The sequence below is a fragment of the Aulostomus chinensis genome, chromosome 20, assembly GCF_037954235.1.
Source record: "Aulostomus chinensis isolate RoL2024-O1b breed Wild chromosome 20, RoL_Achi_v1.0, whole genome shotgun sequence".
Lineage (NCBI taxonomy): Eukaryota > Metazoa > Chordata > Actinopteri > Syngnathiformes > Aulostomidae > Aulostomus > Aulostomus chinensis.
The window spans coordinates 21,298,719-21,318,918 of NC_141339.1; the positions used below are offsets into that span (position 1 = coordinate 21,298,719).

The following is a 20,200-nucleotide window of genomic DNA, read 5'->3' on the forward strand; positions in this document are numbered from 1 at the left end:
CCCGGTTTCAGATTAACTCCGGCTGGTTTTGCTTTCCTGGCTGCGAGATACGGTCGACGTGTAGTCTCACTGTCTCTCAGGAAGAACTGAACACAACACACGTGACACTTGACTGTGCAGGGTTTCTGTAAGCCAGTGGGATCTCCATTTAGCTCGTCAGAACGCTGTTGCCGTGTAGGTTTTTACACAGGACATCATGAGAATGTGCTGGCTTTCTCTCTATTGTTTTTCTCCTTCAAACTGGTTTTGGCCAGTTGCTAGTGTGGAGTGCTACCACGGTCCCAGTTGTTCCTCTGCCGTCTATTATTGCTCCTCTAATACACTTACACCTCCGGCTAGCATACAACCAGCCGGCAAATTCCGGCAGAAGGAGCTTGAAAAACAGCAAGGAGGGATTTCTTTTTCTTTCTTGCTTTTTTATTTATTTTTTTTTGCTGCTGCTTATTCTTCTTTCACTGCAAAACAGAGGTTTAAGTTATTTATTCATACGTGATATAAATTTGAATCCTCAGTTAGATCTTTTAAAATATAAGGAGGGTCGCAAAGGGGTGGGAATTCTATGGCAACGTGTTTAAAACGTTCCCTGGGAATTAATAGGAATAAACTTGACTCTCTGGGTCATTTTTCACTGAATGTATTTCACTGTCCACCCACTCTTCATTCTCCCATCACACAGACGTGTTACTAGCATCACACAGTTAATATAGTAACCCCAAATTTCCTATATATTCTTGCTAATTCAGATGTAAAGTCTCCATTCCTTGAATACTCCTGGAATTTTGTAACCTTAACCCCGTACGCCTGTTCAGCCTCCAGGACTTCTCCGTTCAGATCCGATATAAGGGGTCCTGTGGATCTGCTGCTTCTTAGTCTTCTTAACGACGCGGTGCCCTTGTTGAGTGCTGACCGGGTGGGAAATAAACTTACAGGAGGGAAAGAGGAGCAAGAGCGGGAATCCTCACAGAACTAGAGCCGGGGTGAGCAGGTTTTAAAAAGGTGCTGACACGCTGCTGACGCTCAGAGCCAGTTTGGAGGTCTTCCCTTGGAATAGTTGAAAGAATCTGATGTTCTCTTGCCCACTCACTCGTATTGCATCCTCTCAGCATTGGAGGCGTAAACGGCAGGTTCCATCATGGTACATCGATTGCTTCAACTCTGGTACACTGGTACCTGTGATCAGTGTCCACCTATTAGCACACACGTGTTTCATTTATATAATCACCAACTCACAAAGGCAACCGAGCTCTTGAAAACAATGAAATCTTGCACATAAAATGAATTAAATGATGATTATTTGTAAAAGCCATAGAATGAAGCTGACTGCTGAGCTGCGCACAAGGTAAATGTGCAGAATTTCAAAATAAAGGTGAACCTAAGACTGTGGACCCTAATATGAATCTATATTCTGGATTGATTCTGTTGCATTGTGCACCTTCCCTGCTAGGAATGGCTTGTTGGGGAGGTTCAGCCGCTCCTTTTATCCATCAGTTGAAGTCGTGATGGAGAGGGTGTGGTTTGTAGATGTTAAATATCTGACACGTATGGGATCAGTGCATCAGCCGACCCTCTCTGGCGTCCCTCCTGTGAATGTGGCCCGTCATCATTATCTTGCCTCTTGCAGGCACTGCAGCTGGGAACGCTACACATTTCTGTGGCAGTCGATGCATGAGCGCTCTCGGTCTCTGCCACCAGGATGCCCTGCAGCAGGTGCTGTTCGCCTTGGTTCTCGCACTTGATGACTCCCAGTTTGGGTCGGAGCCCAGCCCCAGATATCACTGGGCTGCTGTGATTCTTGGAAACGACGGACCTACTAAGTTTAGGGAGGAATGAAAGAGGAGAAGCAGTACAGTACCAACATTCATCCCACCAGATGAGCCTGACACCAACATTCAACTTTAAATGCCAAGTGCTCCCACTTGATGAGTTACAGCACAGAAAGATAAATCAAACCACTATTACAGTGCAAATGGTGGCGGATGATGATTCGCTTGACTCATGAGTTTAACGGTTGAAAGGTCAACTGTGCGCGCTGAGCCGGTACGGATCGTCACTGTACAGCTGTGGGAGTGTTGCCTGCTCGTCTGTTTCATATCAAATCCCCATTTGACTCTTAAGTACACAGGTTTTTTTTTTTAAAAAGAAGAAAATGTTGAGGGGAATTTATTTTGGATACTTGGCATTCGCAGAATACAGCACATTAAATTCATTCTTCAGTGTTTGACGTAATGATTATTATATATATATATATATATATATATATTTTTTTTTTTTTTTTTTTAATTGATCCCACCTTTGCCCTTTTGACCTCATCCATGGGTTTAGCATGGAGAGCTGAGAGTGACCTGTGGAGGGCCACTCCACGCGGCGGCTGCGTCTTCTTTGCTGGAAATTAGAAGAAGAAGAAGAAAAACAGTTTGTAGGTCGTTGCTTGCTGTATCATTTGGTCCTGGGATGCTCCATAGTTCACATTTGCCTCGTATTTGTAATTGTTCAGGACATCTTTACCTATGAAAGGGATAAAAAAAAATAATTTCAACCTCCACTTCAGTCACACGTTCATCAAAACCAGTTAAAATACCTTGAATGCATCTCGTGCCCTGACTTGATCGGTGTTATTAAACTGGTATCAAGTTACAATTAGGAAACTTGATCGTTAAGTGTACAAGTACAATGAAATGTATGTGTTAAAATAGTAATTTCCTAGTATAAACAACACAAAAAAAATACAAATCAAAACGTGCTTCAGAATCACGGCTTGACAACGAATGGCACGCCGCCTTTACAGGCTCAGGATTGTCACAAGGGTAACATGGCACACGGCGGGCCTGATTCCTCACGTTGACGTCACGAATGAAGGAGGAGAAGTGAGCGGCTGGTTATCCTCATGCCTGAGGGGTCAGCGCCATCCAGCCCTGCTCCGCTTTTGTTAGCCTTTCTCTCCCTCTGGTCTACATACTGGCCTAGTTAACTTTAAAAATAATCTGCTAAACCAGGCCAGCGCTGCCGCATTCGCATTCCCTTTGTTCATTTGGATAATTGAAACAGACCCAAGATCCTGATAAGACGCCCCACCAGAGTTCCAGTTGGAGCCAGTAGTTTTCTGTGCCTTTTAATCTTAAGAAGAAAAAAAAAATCCTCGTTCCAAATTCCAAGCCGACGAAGGGAGGGAGGGAGTGTGTTGATGTGATATAATACTGCAGTAAATAACAGCACAAGCAGAGAGGAAGTCTACAGAAATGGAAGTTTAAAAAAAAAAACTTTTAAAAACTCTTCTTTTGTCTCTGGCAGGGATGCTGCAGAATGGGAAAAAGTTTGACTCGTCTCGAGACAGAAACAAGCCCTTCAAGTTCAAGATTGGACGAATGGAGGTCATTAAAGGCTGGGAGGAGGGAGTAGCACAGGTGAGAGAGAGAGAGAGAGAGAGAGAGAGAGAGGACAGGGCACCTCACCTGCTCTGTCTCTTCAGTGGTGTACAGGAAGGTAGAACAGGACTTAAGGGAGAACCGGCACATTTGCAGTGGTTCTGTTTCTCCTACAAAGACGGAGGAGGAAGTGCTGCTTAGTTCTTGAGGCTGCCACAGCCTGTCAGGGCACAATGGGGAAGGAACAGGCAGGCCTGGCCTGGTCCCTGGGTGCTGATTTCTTTAATCGATTTAATTCTCCAAGGACAAGGACAGAAAAAAACAGTTGCCGCCTCACCTCTAAATACGTGGTGTAATCACCGTGGTTATTAAGTCCCTGCCCAACCCCACAGGGGATCATTTTTCATTTTTCCTATTTGGCTTGAAGTGGCGTGACTTACAAACAATAGTGGCCTTTGGCAGGGAGGACATTTTGACTTGCAACTGTGTGAATGGATGAAGATGTCCATCAAGCACAGCATACAAGACTGTGCAGCGAGATGTTTGAGCAGCTAAAGTGTGTGTGTGTGTGCGTGCGTGCGTGCGTGCGTGCATTCGTTCATGTTCTCCTGTGCTTCAGATGAGTCTGGGCCAGAGGGCTAAAATCACCTGCACACCAGATGTAGCGTACGGAGCGACGGGCCACCCTGGGGTCATCCCCCCCAACGCCACTCTTATATTCGACGTGGAACTGCTCAAGCTGGAATGATGCCTGGGGTAAAACAAGAAGGCCAATGAGGCGGCCATCGCCACGGCGTGTTTCCACAGGGAGCCATCATATCTGGCTGCTGCGCCCCACCATCTGCCCCTCTCTTTGATTTCTAGTCTTCTTCAGTTCAATATTTAAATGTATGTAACGCTGCTATGTTGCCATCTTGTCATAAAACTGAAAGAAAAAAAAAACATTCTCAAGACTCCACATCCACCACACCTGAGTTTCTGTTTTTAGTTCAGTTGCTTTTATTGTTTAATTTCATTAAAAGTTGTACATTTTGTCAGACCGAGAAGATAAAAAGCTTTTCTGCAATGCAATCAAAACGTATACTGCCTTACTGTCTCAGCAACAAGGGAAGGGTACATGTTGAAAGTGCAAATACGTCTTGCTCTGCTTCTTGACTGGGCAAATATAGACACACACTCACACACACACACACACACACACACACACACACCACTGTCTGCATTGCCACTTTGATAAAGGTTTGTCCTGCTGAATGCTCAGAATGATACTGCGATGTTTAGTATATTTTATATCCCTCATGCTACATTCACATGTACCCTCTCAGATCAAGCCAGTCCAATACTGTACAGAACACTGGAGGAGCCATTGCTACTGACCGTTAATTGACCAGCTGTTGAATAAAAATGGCATGTACTGTGTTGAGGAAACTGTGTCCTGTGTAAAAGTTAACTCTTGTGGGAAAAAAAGGCTACAGAAGGTGGTACTGGACCAGGACTTTAGCACCAACACTGCCCCCTAATGGCAAATTTTATAGAAACAAGTGGTGAATATCACAATGTAAATGCAGTGACAAGTTCATGTGCTCCATTAACAGCATCAAGTTTGGGACACAATTTTGCTGCTTTTTTAAAATTAAGGTATAAGCTTTATTGTAAAGTCACCAAATCCAACAAAAATAATTAAAAAAAAAAACTGCAGTCGGGCATGTCATGCAGAAAGTTAAAAAAGGATTCAGAAAATACTACAAAATATTAATTTACATCACTGTCAGATCAGAAGTGAGAAAATAAGCATCGATAAACAGTCGTAGGGTCTGCTGGATGGTACAACTGAAATTATTACAGCATCCGAACATTTGATCACACTTTAGGTTTTGATTTTTAACGTTTCATCGGATGAGTAATGAGTAACGTTTCCGTTCTACGGAATTTAATGTCTTCAAAATGTTAGAGCGATATTTGAGGAAAGAAAAAAAACATCCACATAAAAAATAATATCATTGACATTAGTGAAGGTGTTTGGAAAATCTCAGGTATTTTATTTTCTCCGTTATTAATCACTACGCAATTCACCGTGTCGGAGTTTTCTATTTACTTCCGGTGTCACAGGTCAAAGTTGACCGCTCTGCCCGTAGCCTGTGATTGGTTGAGGGCTAATGTTGTGAAACACCATTGGATGGACTGACAACACGCCTTCCGTCAGCTTGAAAAGGGAGCACAAGACAAGACAAGGTCAGAAAAAAACGTTTTTATACAATAACGTCACAAAAAAAAACACACGCTAAAATAATGAAAACACGCAGCTGCAAAACATCCCTGTGTTTCTTCGTTTCAAGCTAGCTAACGTAACCGCTGTTAGCCAACAAGCCCGAAGCAGCAAGCTAACAACTACGTATCACATTGTTTTTCCTCCCATAATTTGACGTGTAATCTTAATCTTTGTATTTTTACACACCATAATAATTTGCATTACCGTCAGTCGGGATGAAAATGCTCCCAAAGTCTTCTTGGCGTCAAGTAACTTTATCAGGTAAAGATTAGCTAGCGATGCTAAAATAGGAGCGAATATTTTTCCTTGAATTTCTAAATTATCTGGCAAAAGAGAACCGAAAACATGTGGCGTAGCGGTGCAACTTGTTCAGTAGTTGTTTTGTTTTGTTTTTTGGCTGCTGTGTCTCGATTACTGTGGAAAGATCAGCATTGACATTGTTGGCTTTGGTGCAAAGTTCCAAAGTTCTGCTATTTGGGGGATTTATTGGCCTAATAACGCTGTCCCCGCGGTACTATTGTGTCACATTATTGCGTCGTGAGTTTAAAGGGAATGACACAATTTTTTTTGCAAGATTCAGAAAGGATGGAATTTGGCTCTTAGGTCTGGGGAAAGGGATGTGTAGGTTGGAGTTTCTCTGCTCCACAATGCTATTTAATAGCATGTTGGGACACATTTGTCCCCATTTAAAAACGCTGATTAACGTTAACATGAACACACACACACACACACACACACACACACACACACACACATAAATGTATACATTTGTGTGTTTATATATAATTAGTTAATTGTGCAGCCCCATTTGGAGCTTAGTGTCAAACTTATGATATTTGTATTCCACTGACTGAACAGCTTCCGTATCACACTGTATTGCTTTGCCATTCAAGCCCAAATTTAAATTACTGAGGAGTAAATCTTCAAGTTGCAGCACTTTTTGTGAATTGCAAGGTACCTGTAAAAGTACCTGTACCACATTTATCAGGGTGATACCCACTTCTAACCCAAGGTAGATACAGCAGCAACTCCTACCTCGGTGCAGATCACGAGTAATTATCGTACTCATCTCCACCACTTCACGTCTGAGTCTCTTCTCTTCGTCAGCTCCAGGTGTGTGTGACCGACAGTAACCATGCTGACGTCACAGAGGACACGTGCATCACTGGCTGTCCGGCGCCTGGTTACAGCTTCCTCCGTCTCCTCCACCTACGCACGCCGCTCTCTGATCCACACTGCGACACCATGTCAGGACCAGGTGGAGCTGCATCCAGAGTGGGCCAGTCTGGCTAAGAAGCAGCTGAAGGGGAAGAACCCAGACGATCTGATATGGCGCACGCCTGAGGGAATCAACATCAAGCCTGTGTACACCAAAGCAGACACAGCCAGCAACCCTGATGAACTGCCAGGAAAGTTTCCCTACACTAGAGGGCCCTATCCCACCATGTACACCAACAGACCCTGGACCATCAGGCAGTACGCTGGCTTTAGTACTGTGGAGGAGAGCAACAAGTTCTATAAGGACAACATTAAAGGTAGTTTATGATGTTGCTGTGTACTTCCATTTTAGCATAATCGCTATTATTAGAGTTTAAAAATACCTTTTTCCTTTACCACTTCAAATCCTCTGCATCCTTATTTTTCTGTAATTATGTTAATTATATCACCAAGCTTTTCAGTATAGTCATTTGTTGTATTTTTTTTAATGTATTTTTTGCACTTTCAAGTCATTTGGACACCAACCTGAATGTCTAAACAGATGTTGAATGAGGCTGTGAATTGATTGCAGTGCTGCCACCTGCTGGTCATTGTGGTTCACCTTTATACTGTTGTTTTTTTTTTGTAAAGGTGACATGATGTGATGTTTGGCTCTTGTCTCAGGTCCAGACTTCTCTGTTATTAAATACATTTGAGAGGTTGGAAATTGTCAGAAGTTTGTGTTGTGACTTGCTAATAAGGCAGAAAAAAAGTGAGACCAGTTGAGAACCACTGAACTAATGACGTCTGGACTGCTTCTCAGATAATGTCTACCCATGTGTTTAGCAGTGGTAATTCATTATCTCACCCACTCCCCCATCGCAGCTGGACAGCAGGGTCTCTCTGTGGCCTTTGACCTCCCTACGCACCGCGGTTATGACTCGGACAACCCCAGAGTCCATGGAGATGTCGGCATGGCCGGAGTCGCCATAGACACAGTCGAGGACATGAAGATGCTTTTTGATGGAATCCCACTGGAGAAAATGTCTGTGTCGATGACAATGAACGGCGCCGTTATCCCCGTGTTGGCCATGTTTATTGTGACCGGAGAGGAGCAGGGCGTCTCCAAAGCAAAACTCACTGGCACCATTCAGAATGATATTTTGAAGGAGTTTATGGTGCGAAACACGTATATTTTCCCACCGGAGCCTTCGATGCACGCCATCGCAGACATCTTCGCCTACACCTCCCAGGTATTTATGGGCGCTTGCTGTTTTTTCTGTTGTTATAATAACAGTTACCATTCTCCCAGTTTAATCACCATTAATGTCCTGTGTTTGCAGCACATGCCCAAGTTCAACTCCATATCCATCAGTGGCTACCATCTCCAGGAGGCTGGAGCTGATGCCATCCTGGAAGTGGCCTACACCATCGCTAATGGCCTGGAGTACTGCCGCACTGGTCTGAAGGCAGGCTTAACCATCGATGAGTTCGCACCAAGGTACGACGGATGAAGTTTCTCTGAGTTTGGTGGCGATGGGTTTTTGCAGCTTGCAGCTGGATACTTTTTTTTTTTTTTTTTAATTTTGTAGTTAAAAAGATTGGCCTGAAATATCCATTTCCGATATGCCAGTATATTTGAGTATTGGAATATCCCTCGGAAAATGTCCTGTGCTGGTTTTGTCGTGTAGAATGTCAGCAGCACGCTTTCTGACTTGTTTTTTACAGGCTGGTTTCAGTGCCTCAGACTATAATTTCAGTGTGGGTAAGATGGATGATCTGCCAGTCACCCAAACAGTGGCACGTGGGTCTCTTGTGAAAGTGAGAACAGGCTAAATCTTTTGAGAAGTACCCAGTTAGGTGTTCCATTCAATCACAGCCTAAATGTCCTGTGAGCTTCGTGTTTGTTCCATCCTGATACCGCTATGAAACTTTAATCTCTTTGAACGATTTTGATCTGTCAAATCAGGATTTTATTGACTGAAACACCGCACGTGCTTGTGCGCGCTCTCCAGGCTTTGTCTCCGAAAATCCAGAGACTACCCCGATGATGTCGTTCTGCTCATAATATTCCACTGACAGCCTGCGTGTTTGACTTGTTCATAACTGTGACAACCGGCAGACAAAAGTACTCTCCTCATTGTTTGTTGAACCAACAGATTGGACCCACAGATTGTGGGCAAATTAAAAAGCCCTCAATGCCAGATAGTAAAGCTGCTTCCTGATCGCATGTAATTACTAGATAGATATCTATATGTAGCTGCATGTCAAGAATATACTAACACGGGCGTTGTTAGATAAATGCATTATTTATTGAGTATTTTAATTTGACGTGTCTGACAGTTTTGATGCGTCGAACTTCTCGGAGAGGAAAAAGAACTCGTGAATTGAATTCTTACCGGTGATTCTCTGGCTCTGTCCGACTCTCCCTCCATATATTTATAAAACAGAGCCAATCGGTTCTGACAGCAGTCTTTGTAGGTAATAGTGCAACACTAAACCTGCCCTCTGACCCCTGTTCCCTGGTTTTGTGCTTCTATTATTTCCCTTTCAGATGTCCATTTTTAGCCTATTTTTTTCCCCCGCTTTTCAGTTTATCATAAAAGAGAGGGAAGATGTGTGCAATCATCAGAAGCATCTTGCGTTCTCAGTCCAACTGGAACCATCGTGACTCAATTACAGGCTTTACAGAATCAGAATTGGACATCCCTTATTTGTTGAAATGGATTGTTTTCCATTTAAAGATCTTTCTGTCATTGATTGTTCCGATTTTTTCCTTGAATCAGGACCGGTGCTTGAGTTCGCTCATGCTGCCTGGGTCATGATAATAGCGTTTGTGTGACATAATCATTCTGAGAGCATTTACAGCCTTCGGGGTTGAGTCTGGGTGTGCTGGCGTATTGCACACCCACTTACAAGGGTTAATGTCGAAAGGTAATTGGTTGTCCGTATTTGTATTTATTAATCCTAGTCTTAATTCCTCACCATCTGATAATTACAAGCAAGTTCTGTTGTTGAAAATATCCAGAAAATTAGGGACGCAGGGTTCTGGACCGCGATCGGTAAATAGCAGCTATCGATCTGATCATTTGTAAAATATCGGCATATTGCAAATAAATGGGGAAAAAATCCTTATAATCTATAGTTGACGGGCCAGATCAATGATGCCAGTCACATTTTAAGGTTCTAAAGCTGCTGAGGGGCTTCTTTACATTGAAATTAATCTGCTCTTCATTTTGCTGAGGACCCCCTGCAGGACTCTGAAGTACTGCTGTTGGTCCCTGGACCCCGGGTTGATAACCCTTGTCCTTGGTCTGTTTAATATCACACACATTCGACAAACTGGTTGACGTTCCACTCGACGAACAAGAAGTGTTGCTTATTGTGACGGGGATGTTTGACAGGAGGAGATTGCTTCCACATTTATCAGCTGGAGGCAGAAATCATCACGTTCACCTTTGAATCTCAATTTAAAATTTGTACTCAGGGATTCATCAAATGATAATTTTACCACCATGGAGGTGAAAACGTTAATTGAATGATTTTTGCAGAGCTGATGGAAAAACATTAGAATAACCTTATCATTCTACAGAGAGTGCCTGAGAGTATCTTCAAACAAACCTAGAGGGGGTATTTAAGTTTCGTCACCAAAAGAATTAAATAAATACTGTTAATCTGTTTGCGTCTTTTCAGTTGTCATGCACTTTAATAACTGATTGCATTTCTGTCCTGGCAGGTTGTCATTTTTCTGGGGTATTGGGATGAATTTCTACATGGAAATAGCCAAACTGAGAGCAGGCAGGAGGTTGTGGGCCACGCTTATCAAAGAGAACTTCCAGCCCAAGAACGCCAAGTCGCTCCTCCTCCGCACACACTGCCAGACGTCAGGCTGGTCTCTCACCGAACAAGTAGGATTCTCCCTCTGCACGACTGTAGTCCAAATGACCCAACAATGTGGCTCTAAGTACACGGCTTCCTTTTCTCAGGACCCGTACAACAATGTGATCCGGACGGTGATCGAAGCCATGGCGGCTGTGTTCGGGGGGACTCAGTCGCTCCACACCAACTCGTTCGACGAGGCTCTGGGTTTGCCCACGGTGAAGAGCGCTCGTATCGCCAGGAACACCCAGATCATTATCCAGGAAGAGTCGGGCATCCCCAAGGTGGCTGATCCCTGGGGGGGCTCACACATGATGGAGTCGCTCACGGATGACATCTATAACACAGCCCTCAAGGTTTGTCATGGCAGCAGAACGCTATTTCAGATTTGACCCTGTGATTCGCATCCATTTATCACTTTGAGATCCCTGTGAAACAAGTGGGGTCCTTCGCAAATCCAGTGTGTGGTTCTGTGCCTTCTTACACTCGTGCTCTTCCTCCTAATAGTTCATTAAAGAAATTGAAGAGATGGGCGGCATGGCCCGAGCCGTGGCCGAGGGCATTCCTAAACTTCGCATAGAAGAATGTGCTGCACGTAGACAGGCCCGCATTGACTCCGGTACGGTACACTTTCTGCTTATTGTCTTTAATTCTCTCATCAGTCCATTGTCTTTCTCTGCCACCACATGGGAGGAAGAGGGCAGTGTATCAGGAAGATAGTTCCATGCAGTCTCTTGTCACATGACGATCTCTAGGGGTCTTGCTGAGGCCATTTCATAAACCAATTACAGAACAGGTGAATATGTAGCTGAAATAATGCAACTTTGTGCCGCTTTAAAAGAAAGCACTCATAACAATAACAACATTAAAAAGGTAAGAATGTAGAACGGTGCTCTTAGGAGCACATACCTGCCAGGGCAAGTGTCATAAAAATTCCCTCGTCGTCACTGACTAGTTTTCTGGACCCCACAGATGTGGTGCTCTGGGTGCCTTGTGTAGTACAGGTGGATCAAACTCTGGCTCGTTTCCCTCTTGGAGTGGTTCGTCTTGGCAGTTGTGAACCAAGAGTGGACGGAAAGTTTGTCGAGAGTGGTCTGAGTAGGCTTCCAAATGAACTCCTGATCGGATCTGTTCAGACCGCTGCGAGGCCAGACCACCAGTGCACGCACTCTCCAAGTTTGTCGCCAGGTGTACTTTGCAGTCTTGGATGTATTGGAGCATCCAAGAAAACTATAGCAGATTTATTGGGGGGAAAAAAATGTAGTAGAAATGTGCAGTAGTCTGAACATGGGATCCTCTTCCTGTATTTGCTCTGCCCCTGACACATCTGACCAGTAAACACAGTGAACGTCCTCACCTTCTTCTTCTTTTGGGTTTATTTACAACCCTGCTAACCAGCCGACACGGTCACTGCCACCCAACATGGTTTATGGTGATGTGTTTTGGCTTGCCCAATGTGTCCTGTGTGTGTGTGTGTGTGTGTGTGTGTGTGTGTGTGTGTGTGTGTGTGTGTGTGTAAAAACAAACCAAACCAAGGAGTGAAACGCCAAGTAAACACATCAGTCAGCTGATTGAGAGTGAGCAGAGACCACACGTGTGAAAGCCCACTTACTGGAATCATTTTGCCTAGTGAGCACCTGTACTGTGGATACTTAAGTTGCTTTGTGTTGATGTTTAGATTGCTTTTACTCCAAACATCAGCATCACAAATCCATTATTTATTGAGCTCCATTTATAGTGCTAGAAATGACCATGGCGGAGCAGAGTAGATCCTTCAGACTAGATAGCTTTCCTCCACAATCCCCCTGACGCTTGCACTCATTTATATTCATTGGCTTTCCAACTCACCTCAGCAGCAGATTTTTGCTACTTACATCCCCCCCATGGGATGGGAACTGAATCCTGATGAACTCTGCTGGACAAAAATAATTCTCTGTTTTTCCGCAAATGGCGCTGGTTGTAGCACAAGCAGACCCATTTGTAGAATTTTTTTTTTTTTTAAATTGTTCAGTCGTATTTTTTAATTTATATGTATTTTGTCTTCAGAAATACAGAACGATCAGATAGGAAGGAACAAGATTCATTCTGCTTAAAATAAAAGAAAAGCACTGCTGATGAACCTTCTAATTTGAAGCTTTTGTCATAGTATAGTTTTTAGAAAAACTGATTGAAATGCACGTATACGTGGGGTTCAGCAGGTGAGCGGTTATCTCTGCACGGGATGAACGCCAGAGCTTCTCTGCTTCTGATCCGGCAGGAAAACAAGATAAGAGACTTATCGATGCAACAGTCCACAAAGGCGAGGTGGGCTTGTAGGAACATTTCACAAAACGTAAAACACATCAGTTTGACTTTTATGGCTTCATCAAGACTTTTGATTCGCTCAAACTAATTGTGCTTTGAGGGTAAGACTGGGAAAAGCTTTTTGACAGGGCAGAGTTTGCATGGTTTGTGCCTCATTAAACCCTTTTTTTTTTTTAATTGCTTTTCATCTTCTTTTTCAGGGTCAGAGGTCATCGTCGGGGTGAACAAGTACCGTCTGGAAAAAGAAGAGACGGTGGAAGTGCTAGCCATAGATAATACTATCGTACGCCAGAAACAGATTGAAAAGTTGAAAAAGGTCAGTAATGCTTTGAGATAAGACTCTTGGATAAATCCGCGATGTCTCCTGTGGGAGATACCATCACCAGCTCCGTTTCATTAGTTATCTGCTTCGGTCAGGCGCTTGTATATCAAGGCTATTCAAAACAGCAACTGCGTCATTTCATCACCAGCACCGTGTCGGCCCATTTCAACCGCAGCTGATCATTTTTTTGTTTATTTTCATTGACTTCATGAGAGTAAGATGTGAGGTTTTTCCATTCAGTCCAGACTGCAGTTACATTTACAACTTTTGGCTGGTAAAAACGATGTCATTGTGTCTTGGAACTGTTCGCATCCATCAAGAATCTGAGCTTTCCAACGATGCTGCACATCTGTAACCACTTAAGCCACTTGAACCAGGGGGAATATCTGTCCAATAGTCAGCCTAGAACCTTGCCATGATGTCGCAGTCGACCTGTGCTGCTGCCCTGACCTGTACTTTGATGCCTGGTAGGAGGAGATCTTTGCATGCTGCCGTATTTTTAAAGGGAAACCCCACCGCTGCTCCAATGCCGTGTCTTGATCTTTCAGCAACTCTGCAACAAATTTGTTTCTTGTGCCAGCCCTATTAGTCCAGCCACAAAAAACTGCGCTGCCCCCCTGTATGTAACTATTTCAAGCTGCCACTTCCTTTACTAATAGTATATTACAGGAAAGTTGGTGTGTCCCCACTATCATAAGAAACTAGGAAATTCCAACTTTCTCAGCAAGAGCCTGATAGCAAATCTCCCAATTTTCTAGTCAATTTATGTTCCAACACTCCCCCGTGGCCAGGAGCATTTCTATCAACCTTTTTCTAATGCAGTACTTCAAAATGTCCAGCACGGTCTCCTTCATGCTACACTTACTCCCTGCCACCTCCTGAGGAACAAGGTGCAAATGGACCGTTAGGCTTAACAAAGTCATACGTAACGATCTGAATCAATACTGGCCGTATGCAGTTCAGCACCGGGGTCCTGATTTCACGTGTGCTGGCTCACTGCATAAATTACTAAGATGTTACACTGGAAACCTGCTGAACTTACTCATGCTAAATGAGTATATATGCCGAGAAAGACCTGTAGGCAGTCGCAGCAGTAGGCACACTCATGCTACAGCGGCAACATTTGTAGCACGTCGACTCTTGTCTGTGTCGCAGGTGAGGGAGAGTCGCGACCCCGAGGTGGCGACGAAGTGCCTGACCGCCATCGAGGAGTGCGCTCGAACCAGGGAGGGGAACCTCTTAGCCTTGGCCGTGGAAGCTGCGCGAGCCAGGTCACAACTCACCTCTGATGCTCCATTCAGTCCTGCTCATGTTTTTGTTTCCCTCATTGATATCTGGGTTTCAGAACTGGGGCGCAGCCAGAATGATTCCTGTGGAACTGTTAATATTAATGTCAGCAACACTGGGGTTATTAATTATTGACTGGTACAATTGAGTTGCATGTGAGATCCATTCATATTTGGTGTCTGTTCGTATCAAATGTGTACATGAGGCCCACACACGGGGATCTGCTGTCACAGACTATTTGCTGAAGAGCTGCTCTCATGGCGTGACTGGGATTACTTATCACATCTCGCTGCCCTCAAACATCCATTAGGCCTTCACTTCATCTAAATAGAACATTCTGTGTATTCTCAAAAACTGCAAATGTCTTTGTTAATTTTTCATTACCTTTGCTGCAATGCTAATATTGAACCAGATGCAACTACACGGAATCCCTCTCATGCGACACAGACACCAATATGGCCCACGACGCATCAAAAGTAATAAATCGTCCAGCAATAAAACGTAAAGCTAGAAATCAACTGAGTGTGGTTGTCTTAAACTCAGCCAGAATGATTGCCGTACCTCTGCACCCTTCATATTGAGGAAGATGTCGTCTGCAACATTCCTTTAGATGCTCCGTTGGTGAAATAACTGACGCCATGAAGAAAGTGTTTGGGGAGCACAAGGCCAGTACCAGGATGGTGAGCGGCGCCTACCGCAGTGAGTTTGGCGAGCATGAGGAGATCGCCTTGGCCCACAACAGGTGCTAAACAGCTGCTGTGAACAGACGGGGACTGGTGGGATTAAAGGAGGTCTTCCAACCGTTCTTTTTTTTTTTTTTTTTTTTCCTCTCAATATCAAGAGTTGCAGATTTTAAGAAGCACGAAGGCAGAAACCCTCGACTGCTAGTGGCAAAGATGGGACAGGATGGTCACGACAGAGGGGCAAAGGTCATCGCCACTGGCTTCGCTGACCTGGGCTTCGACGTGGACATCGGACCACTGTTCCAGGTCGGTGTGTGACACTCTTGATGAAATCTGCTGATGCAGGCCACATGACTGCAGAACTACCATGTGCACCCTCACATCTACCTGTCGTGATCTTGAAAGTGTCTTTTTTTTCCCCACAAACCGCGAGTGAAAATAAATGAGTGACATAGTGCAGCCAACAAGGCGTAGACGGAGCTTCTCACCATCAGTTGGGAGGCTGAGCGCGTCCATGTGCCTCGTGCAGCTCTGTCATCAATGATTTGATCCATTTTACATTCGAATGAAAATCAATATGCGATGGTGGTCGGTGGTTCGTTCCTACAAATGGATCAATTATGGATCTGATGAATAATTGATCTGATGTGACGTCACTGCAAGACACGGTGAGTTATTTTGTGAAATTGAAACATCTAAAAATGAGAAGATGAAGCCAATATCACAAGTAAGACGCTTTTTTTTTTTTTTTTAAGACTTGAGATTGACGGCATGCATTAAGATTAATGAACTCAATGCCTTTAAGGCCTTTTTCCAGTGAGAAAACGGAATAATTACACGCTGCAGATATCAAACATCCTCAGCCTGGTTGGTTTTTTTGCTTTGGAGAAGCGAAGCCTTCAGTTCTACACTAAAATAAGCTCAGAGTCTGAGGCAGGATGTCCCGAAAGTGCATTTCCTCTAGAGACGACCTGAAGGAAATTTGTTTCCCAACCATTGATGAGATGCATTCAACAAAGCGTTTCGCCGGGACTCAGTGAATAATGAAATAGCGAGTGTTGTGCTGTCGTGTTCGGTTTTGCACTCGCAACAGCGCAGCGTAGAGAACAGAAATGTCTCTTAAGAGACCTTCATCTCAACCTCTAGGACGTCGAAGAGCGACAGAAATGGGAAATACATGTCACTCTTAAAACATGCAGCCAAGAGCATTTAACTTACAGACTGAGTGTGAGATGGAGGATTCACAGAACTGGTTCGTCTGCTGCTCTGCAAAAACTCTCCAACCTTCATTAAGAAATTCCCTCTCAGTCAGATTGTGTTGTTGTTTTTTCCCCTTGTTTGTGTGTGTGTGTGTGTGTGTGTGTGTGTGTGTATGTGTGTATAATTTGGTTACTGACTGTTCAAGCCTGTTTATGCACGTTTTATAAATCTAAAAGAAAGAGCGCATCTCCCACGTTTGTCTTGCATCTTAACACACCGAGCCCCTGGTGGCGTTACGAAGCTGTGGGAGGCGGGGCAATCAAGGACAGACGCCAGCGCTGTGAAGTTGGATGTTTACACATGTGAGATGAGCTGTAACTAATGGAAAGGGAGGGTGGTTAACAAATGACACACACACACAGATAAACTTTTGACTTGTACTGCTGGTTTTGATTCACTGGATCACAGTGGATTGTATTATATAGTTTCTTTTTTCTCCTATATTGTCCTGCTGTGGATGAAAGACTCCTCTGGAGGTGGCCCAGCAGGCAGTCGACGCGGACGTTCACTGTGTCGGAGTCAGCACACTCGCAGCCGGACACAAGACCCTGGTCCCTGAACTCATCAAGGAGCTACGCAAGCTCAACAGACCGGATATCCTGGTCATCTGCGGAGGGGTCATCCCACCGCAGGTACCGTACCACACCTTTCACTATCACATTCTCAACTTGAGGTCAAATCGAATGAAATATCAAAGGACATCATGAACTTTGTGTAAAAAATAAATAAAAGCGAAACTTTTTTTTTTTTTTTTTTTACAAAGGAACATTGCTACTCCCCATGTCTGAATGGGATTATTTCTTAATCTAACCGTGACCTTATCCAGGTGAAGGTCATTAGAAAATTACCTTGCATCATCTCATTCAGGTCATATCAGAGCGCTCCTGTCCACGTAGCCTCCGAGTGAGTTTGTCGTTGCTGTTCTGGCGAACCAAAGATTCCCACAGCTAAATGTTTCTCAACGTTGATAAAAGAAGCACGTTTGCTGCTTTTCTTTGCATACAGTATGTGTGCGGCTCTCATCTTTGAACCAGCCTTTGTTTGACCTTTAAATGTCACTCTGACTGATAACACCTCGACTCTCAGTCGGTGTGCGTGTTGTAGTGTTGGCAGTGAAGGAATAAGACCTTTCTGTATTGAGAGGCCATAAGCAGCATATGCTGTTGACTAACCTGCATGTCTACAAAGACACAAATCAATACCTCTACAGCTCTCCCAGACCAGCTTACCTGGGACTTTCTGACACACTTGCAGCCATGGAAATTCCTTATATGGCTTTACAGGAAGCACACACACACCAGCATCACAGAACAACAGCAAACCGTGCCCCCGCCTGATACCTGCAGATTTACTGCTACACCAGAACCACTGAGTTTGTGTTCCACCTCTATGTGCACGCAGGACTACGAGTTCTTGTACCACAGTGGAGTGTGCGCCATCTTCGGGCCGGGAACTCGCATCCCGCAGGCGGCAGTGGAGGTCATCGACAACATCGAGAAGAGCCTAGAAAACATTCGTCAGGCCATGTGAACACAAACACACACACACACACACACACACACACCTGAACTTTTACCACATCTCAGAATCAGATCGGGCTCTAGCGTGAGATTGTAAAAGTCGTTTTCCACTGTGAGTCGACGGCTTGTACAGCACTCGGCGTGATAAACAGTTCTTGGGGTGTCCTGGTTGCCTGCATCCTCTGTACAATAAAATAAATGTTGATTTCTGAAAAAGACTTTTAATCGTGAAAATTTGCCCAGCTTGTTGTTTTCGACAGAAGAAACATGAGAAAACCATTACAGTTCCTCTGGGCCTGATTCATGAAATATTCTTATTCACCAGTAAGTTCCTACTCTAGAACTTTTTATTTTTTTAGCCCTCAATGAAGTCTTGGAGGTAGGAAGCACAGCCTGATTGAGGCTGCTTGTTCCTGACAGTTTTTGCATTCCTCTTGTAACGTGAACGTCTTTACAAATCTGGAGGTGGAAACAAAGGTGTCAGGAGCCAGAAGTTACGAGCAGGCTTTGCTCCCTGTCTGTCAGACTAAACTGAGGGTTTAAAAAGCCCCGAAGCAGGTAAAGACGTTTCATGAATGAGGCTCAATAAAGGACGGATCACTTAAACCCGAGAGGAAACTGATGAAGGAAACTTGCCCATCAACAAAATGATCCACTATATTTCATCAAATGAAGAATTGCATTAAAACAGCATACAGGATGGGGTTAAATAAAGGCGCTGGTTTTAGAGGAGTGTGACTGGGAACATCATGGGAATCCCCCCCCCCCCCCATAACTGTTATTTATTTATTTAAATGTGGCCTTGTGTGCCTACTGCTTTCCTCCCTCATCTTTAAATCAAAGTGTTGTTCAATATTAACCACCCAAGCAAGGCACCTTGTGATTCTAAGTCTAAAATAAAGAAGTTGGAAAATGTGACTCACGTCCAACCAGTATATGAGCCGCAGGTCGAAGAAATCACGTGTGAATTCGATCATTTTTTAAAAGCCCGGCAGGATGCAATTTCAATAACTCCTCCTGATCGTCTTAAACTAGAACGACATTGAAATTCTTGAAATTGCATTAAGCAGCCCGTTGAAGGAGGAGCATGAGTACTTTATACCGTGTGATATGTTATTCCTCAGATGGGTACATTCAAATCTGGTTCAAGCTGGTAATTGCTGTCTATACATCAGACACAAAATATGGGTTTTCACCGTAATTGGTAATTTCACAGATGCAGTGTCACACTAATTTTTTTTCAGGGCAGCTCATCCAGAACAAAATGAATGCCACATTATTGAATCCCAGCTGTGCAGCTGGGGTAGTTCTATTACTGGCCACTCCGGTGTGGACTGATAGTTCATTTCTAGTTCGAGGAGGAAGAATCCTGCTTTTGTTAATGGGGAGTTTTTCACGTTTAATGCGGTTCGACACGTTGAAAAGCAGCCATTAAAAAGAACCCACTGTAGTGTTGAGAGTCAGTCAAGGATAGCAAGAAGGTCCAGGGGGTTAAGTCCCTGTTGTTCCATCTTGCCTGTTAATGATCTCATAAAGGATAGAGGGGATCATCAGGCTTTGCCTCCTTTCTGGAAGGTAAAAATTAGGGTTAGAAAAATCCTTTCGTATGTAAAAAAAAAAAAAAATTTGCGCAAAAGAATTCAGCCCAATACTTTGTCTTAACTATATAGCTTCTATTTGCGTAGCATGTCTGATGTTAGCCCTCTGGCTAGCTAAAGGCCATTATTCATATGGGCCTGGAAAACCTGGAAAAGTCCTGGAATTTGAAAAATGTGAATTTCCAGGCAGGGAATTTCCAGGTGCTTCATCATCAGTCGCTTTTGTTTGATGTATTGATTTACTCGAATACATGATCATGTTGTATCCAATCATCAAGTTTTGCCACTAATTGTTATGGTCATGAAAATTTACAGGCGCAGAAAAAGTCCTGGAAGTTTATTGGTTTGAAAATGTGCATAAACCCTGACAATGTTGACCTACTGACCTCCTTGAATTTCATTTATATGGACGGTGACGAGTCTACGTTTCACAGGTTTGTGCGCTGAAATCAGACATGGAGGAAACGTTATGGGGGGGCGGCCATGTTGCCTTTTGTCCTTGTGGGTTTGAACGGAACC

At 43.9% G+C, this 20,200-nt stretch overlaps 2 protein-coding genes across 3 annotated transcripts in view; both read left to right on the top strand.

Moving 5' to 3' along the window:
* Positions 1-4,799, top strand: part of fkbp1b (FKBP prolyl isomerase 1B) — a 12,794-nt gene extending 7,995 nt beyond the window's left edge. The window contains exons 3-4 of the mRNA XM_086188807.1: positions 3,289-3,401; positions 3,982-4,799. Of these exons, the coding sequence (XP_086044933.1) occupies positions 3,289-3,401; positions 3,982-4,110 (242 nt within the window). The 3' untranslated portion in view covers positions 4,111-4,799. The remainder of the gene's footprint in view (positions 1-3,288; positions 3,402-3,981) is intronic.
* A 648-nt stretch (positions 4,800-5,447) lies between these two features.
* Positions 5,448-20,065, top strand: mmut (methylmalonyl CoA mutase). 2 transcript variants are annotated; one of them, XM_086188801.1, is made up of 13 exons: positions 5,448-5,594; positions 6,739-7,166; positions 7,714-8,081; positions 8,172-8,329; positions 10,565-10,736; positions 10,815-11,063; positions 11,215-11,326; positions 13,212-13,327; positions 14,489-14,604; positions 15,231-15,362; positions 15,462-15,609; positions 17,028-17,195; positions 17,965-20,064. In XM_086188801.1, the coding sequence occupies exons 2-13, from the start codon at positions 6,767-6,769 to the stop codon at positions 18,091-18,093; spliced, it is 2,268 nt and encodes a 755-aa protein (XP_086044927.1). In that variant the 5' UTR covers positions 5,448-5,594; positions 6,739-6,766; the 3' UTR covers positions 18,094-20,064. The 2 variants fall into 2 exon arrangements, with proteins under 2 accessions (XP_086044927.1, XP_086044928.1); XM_086188802.1 differs by having other exon boundaries at positions 5,518-5,594; positions 6,745-7,166; positions 17,965-20,065.
* The last annotated feature ends 135 nt before the right edge of the window (positions 20,066-20,200 follow it).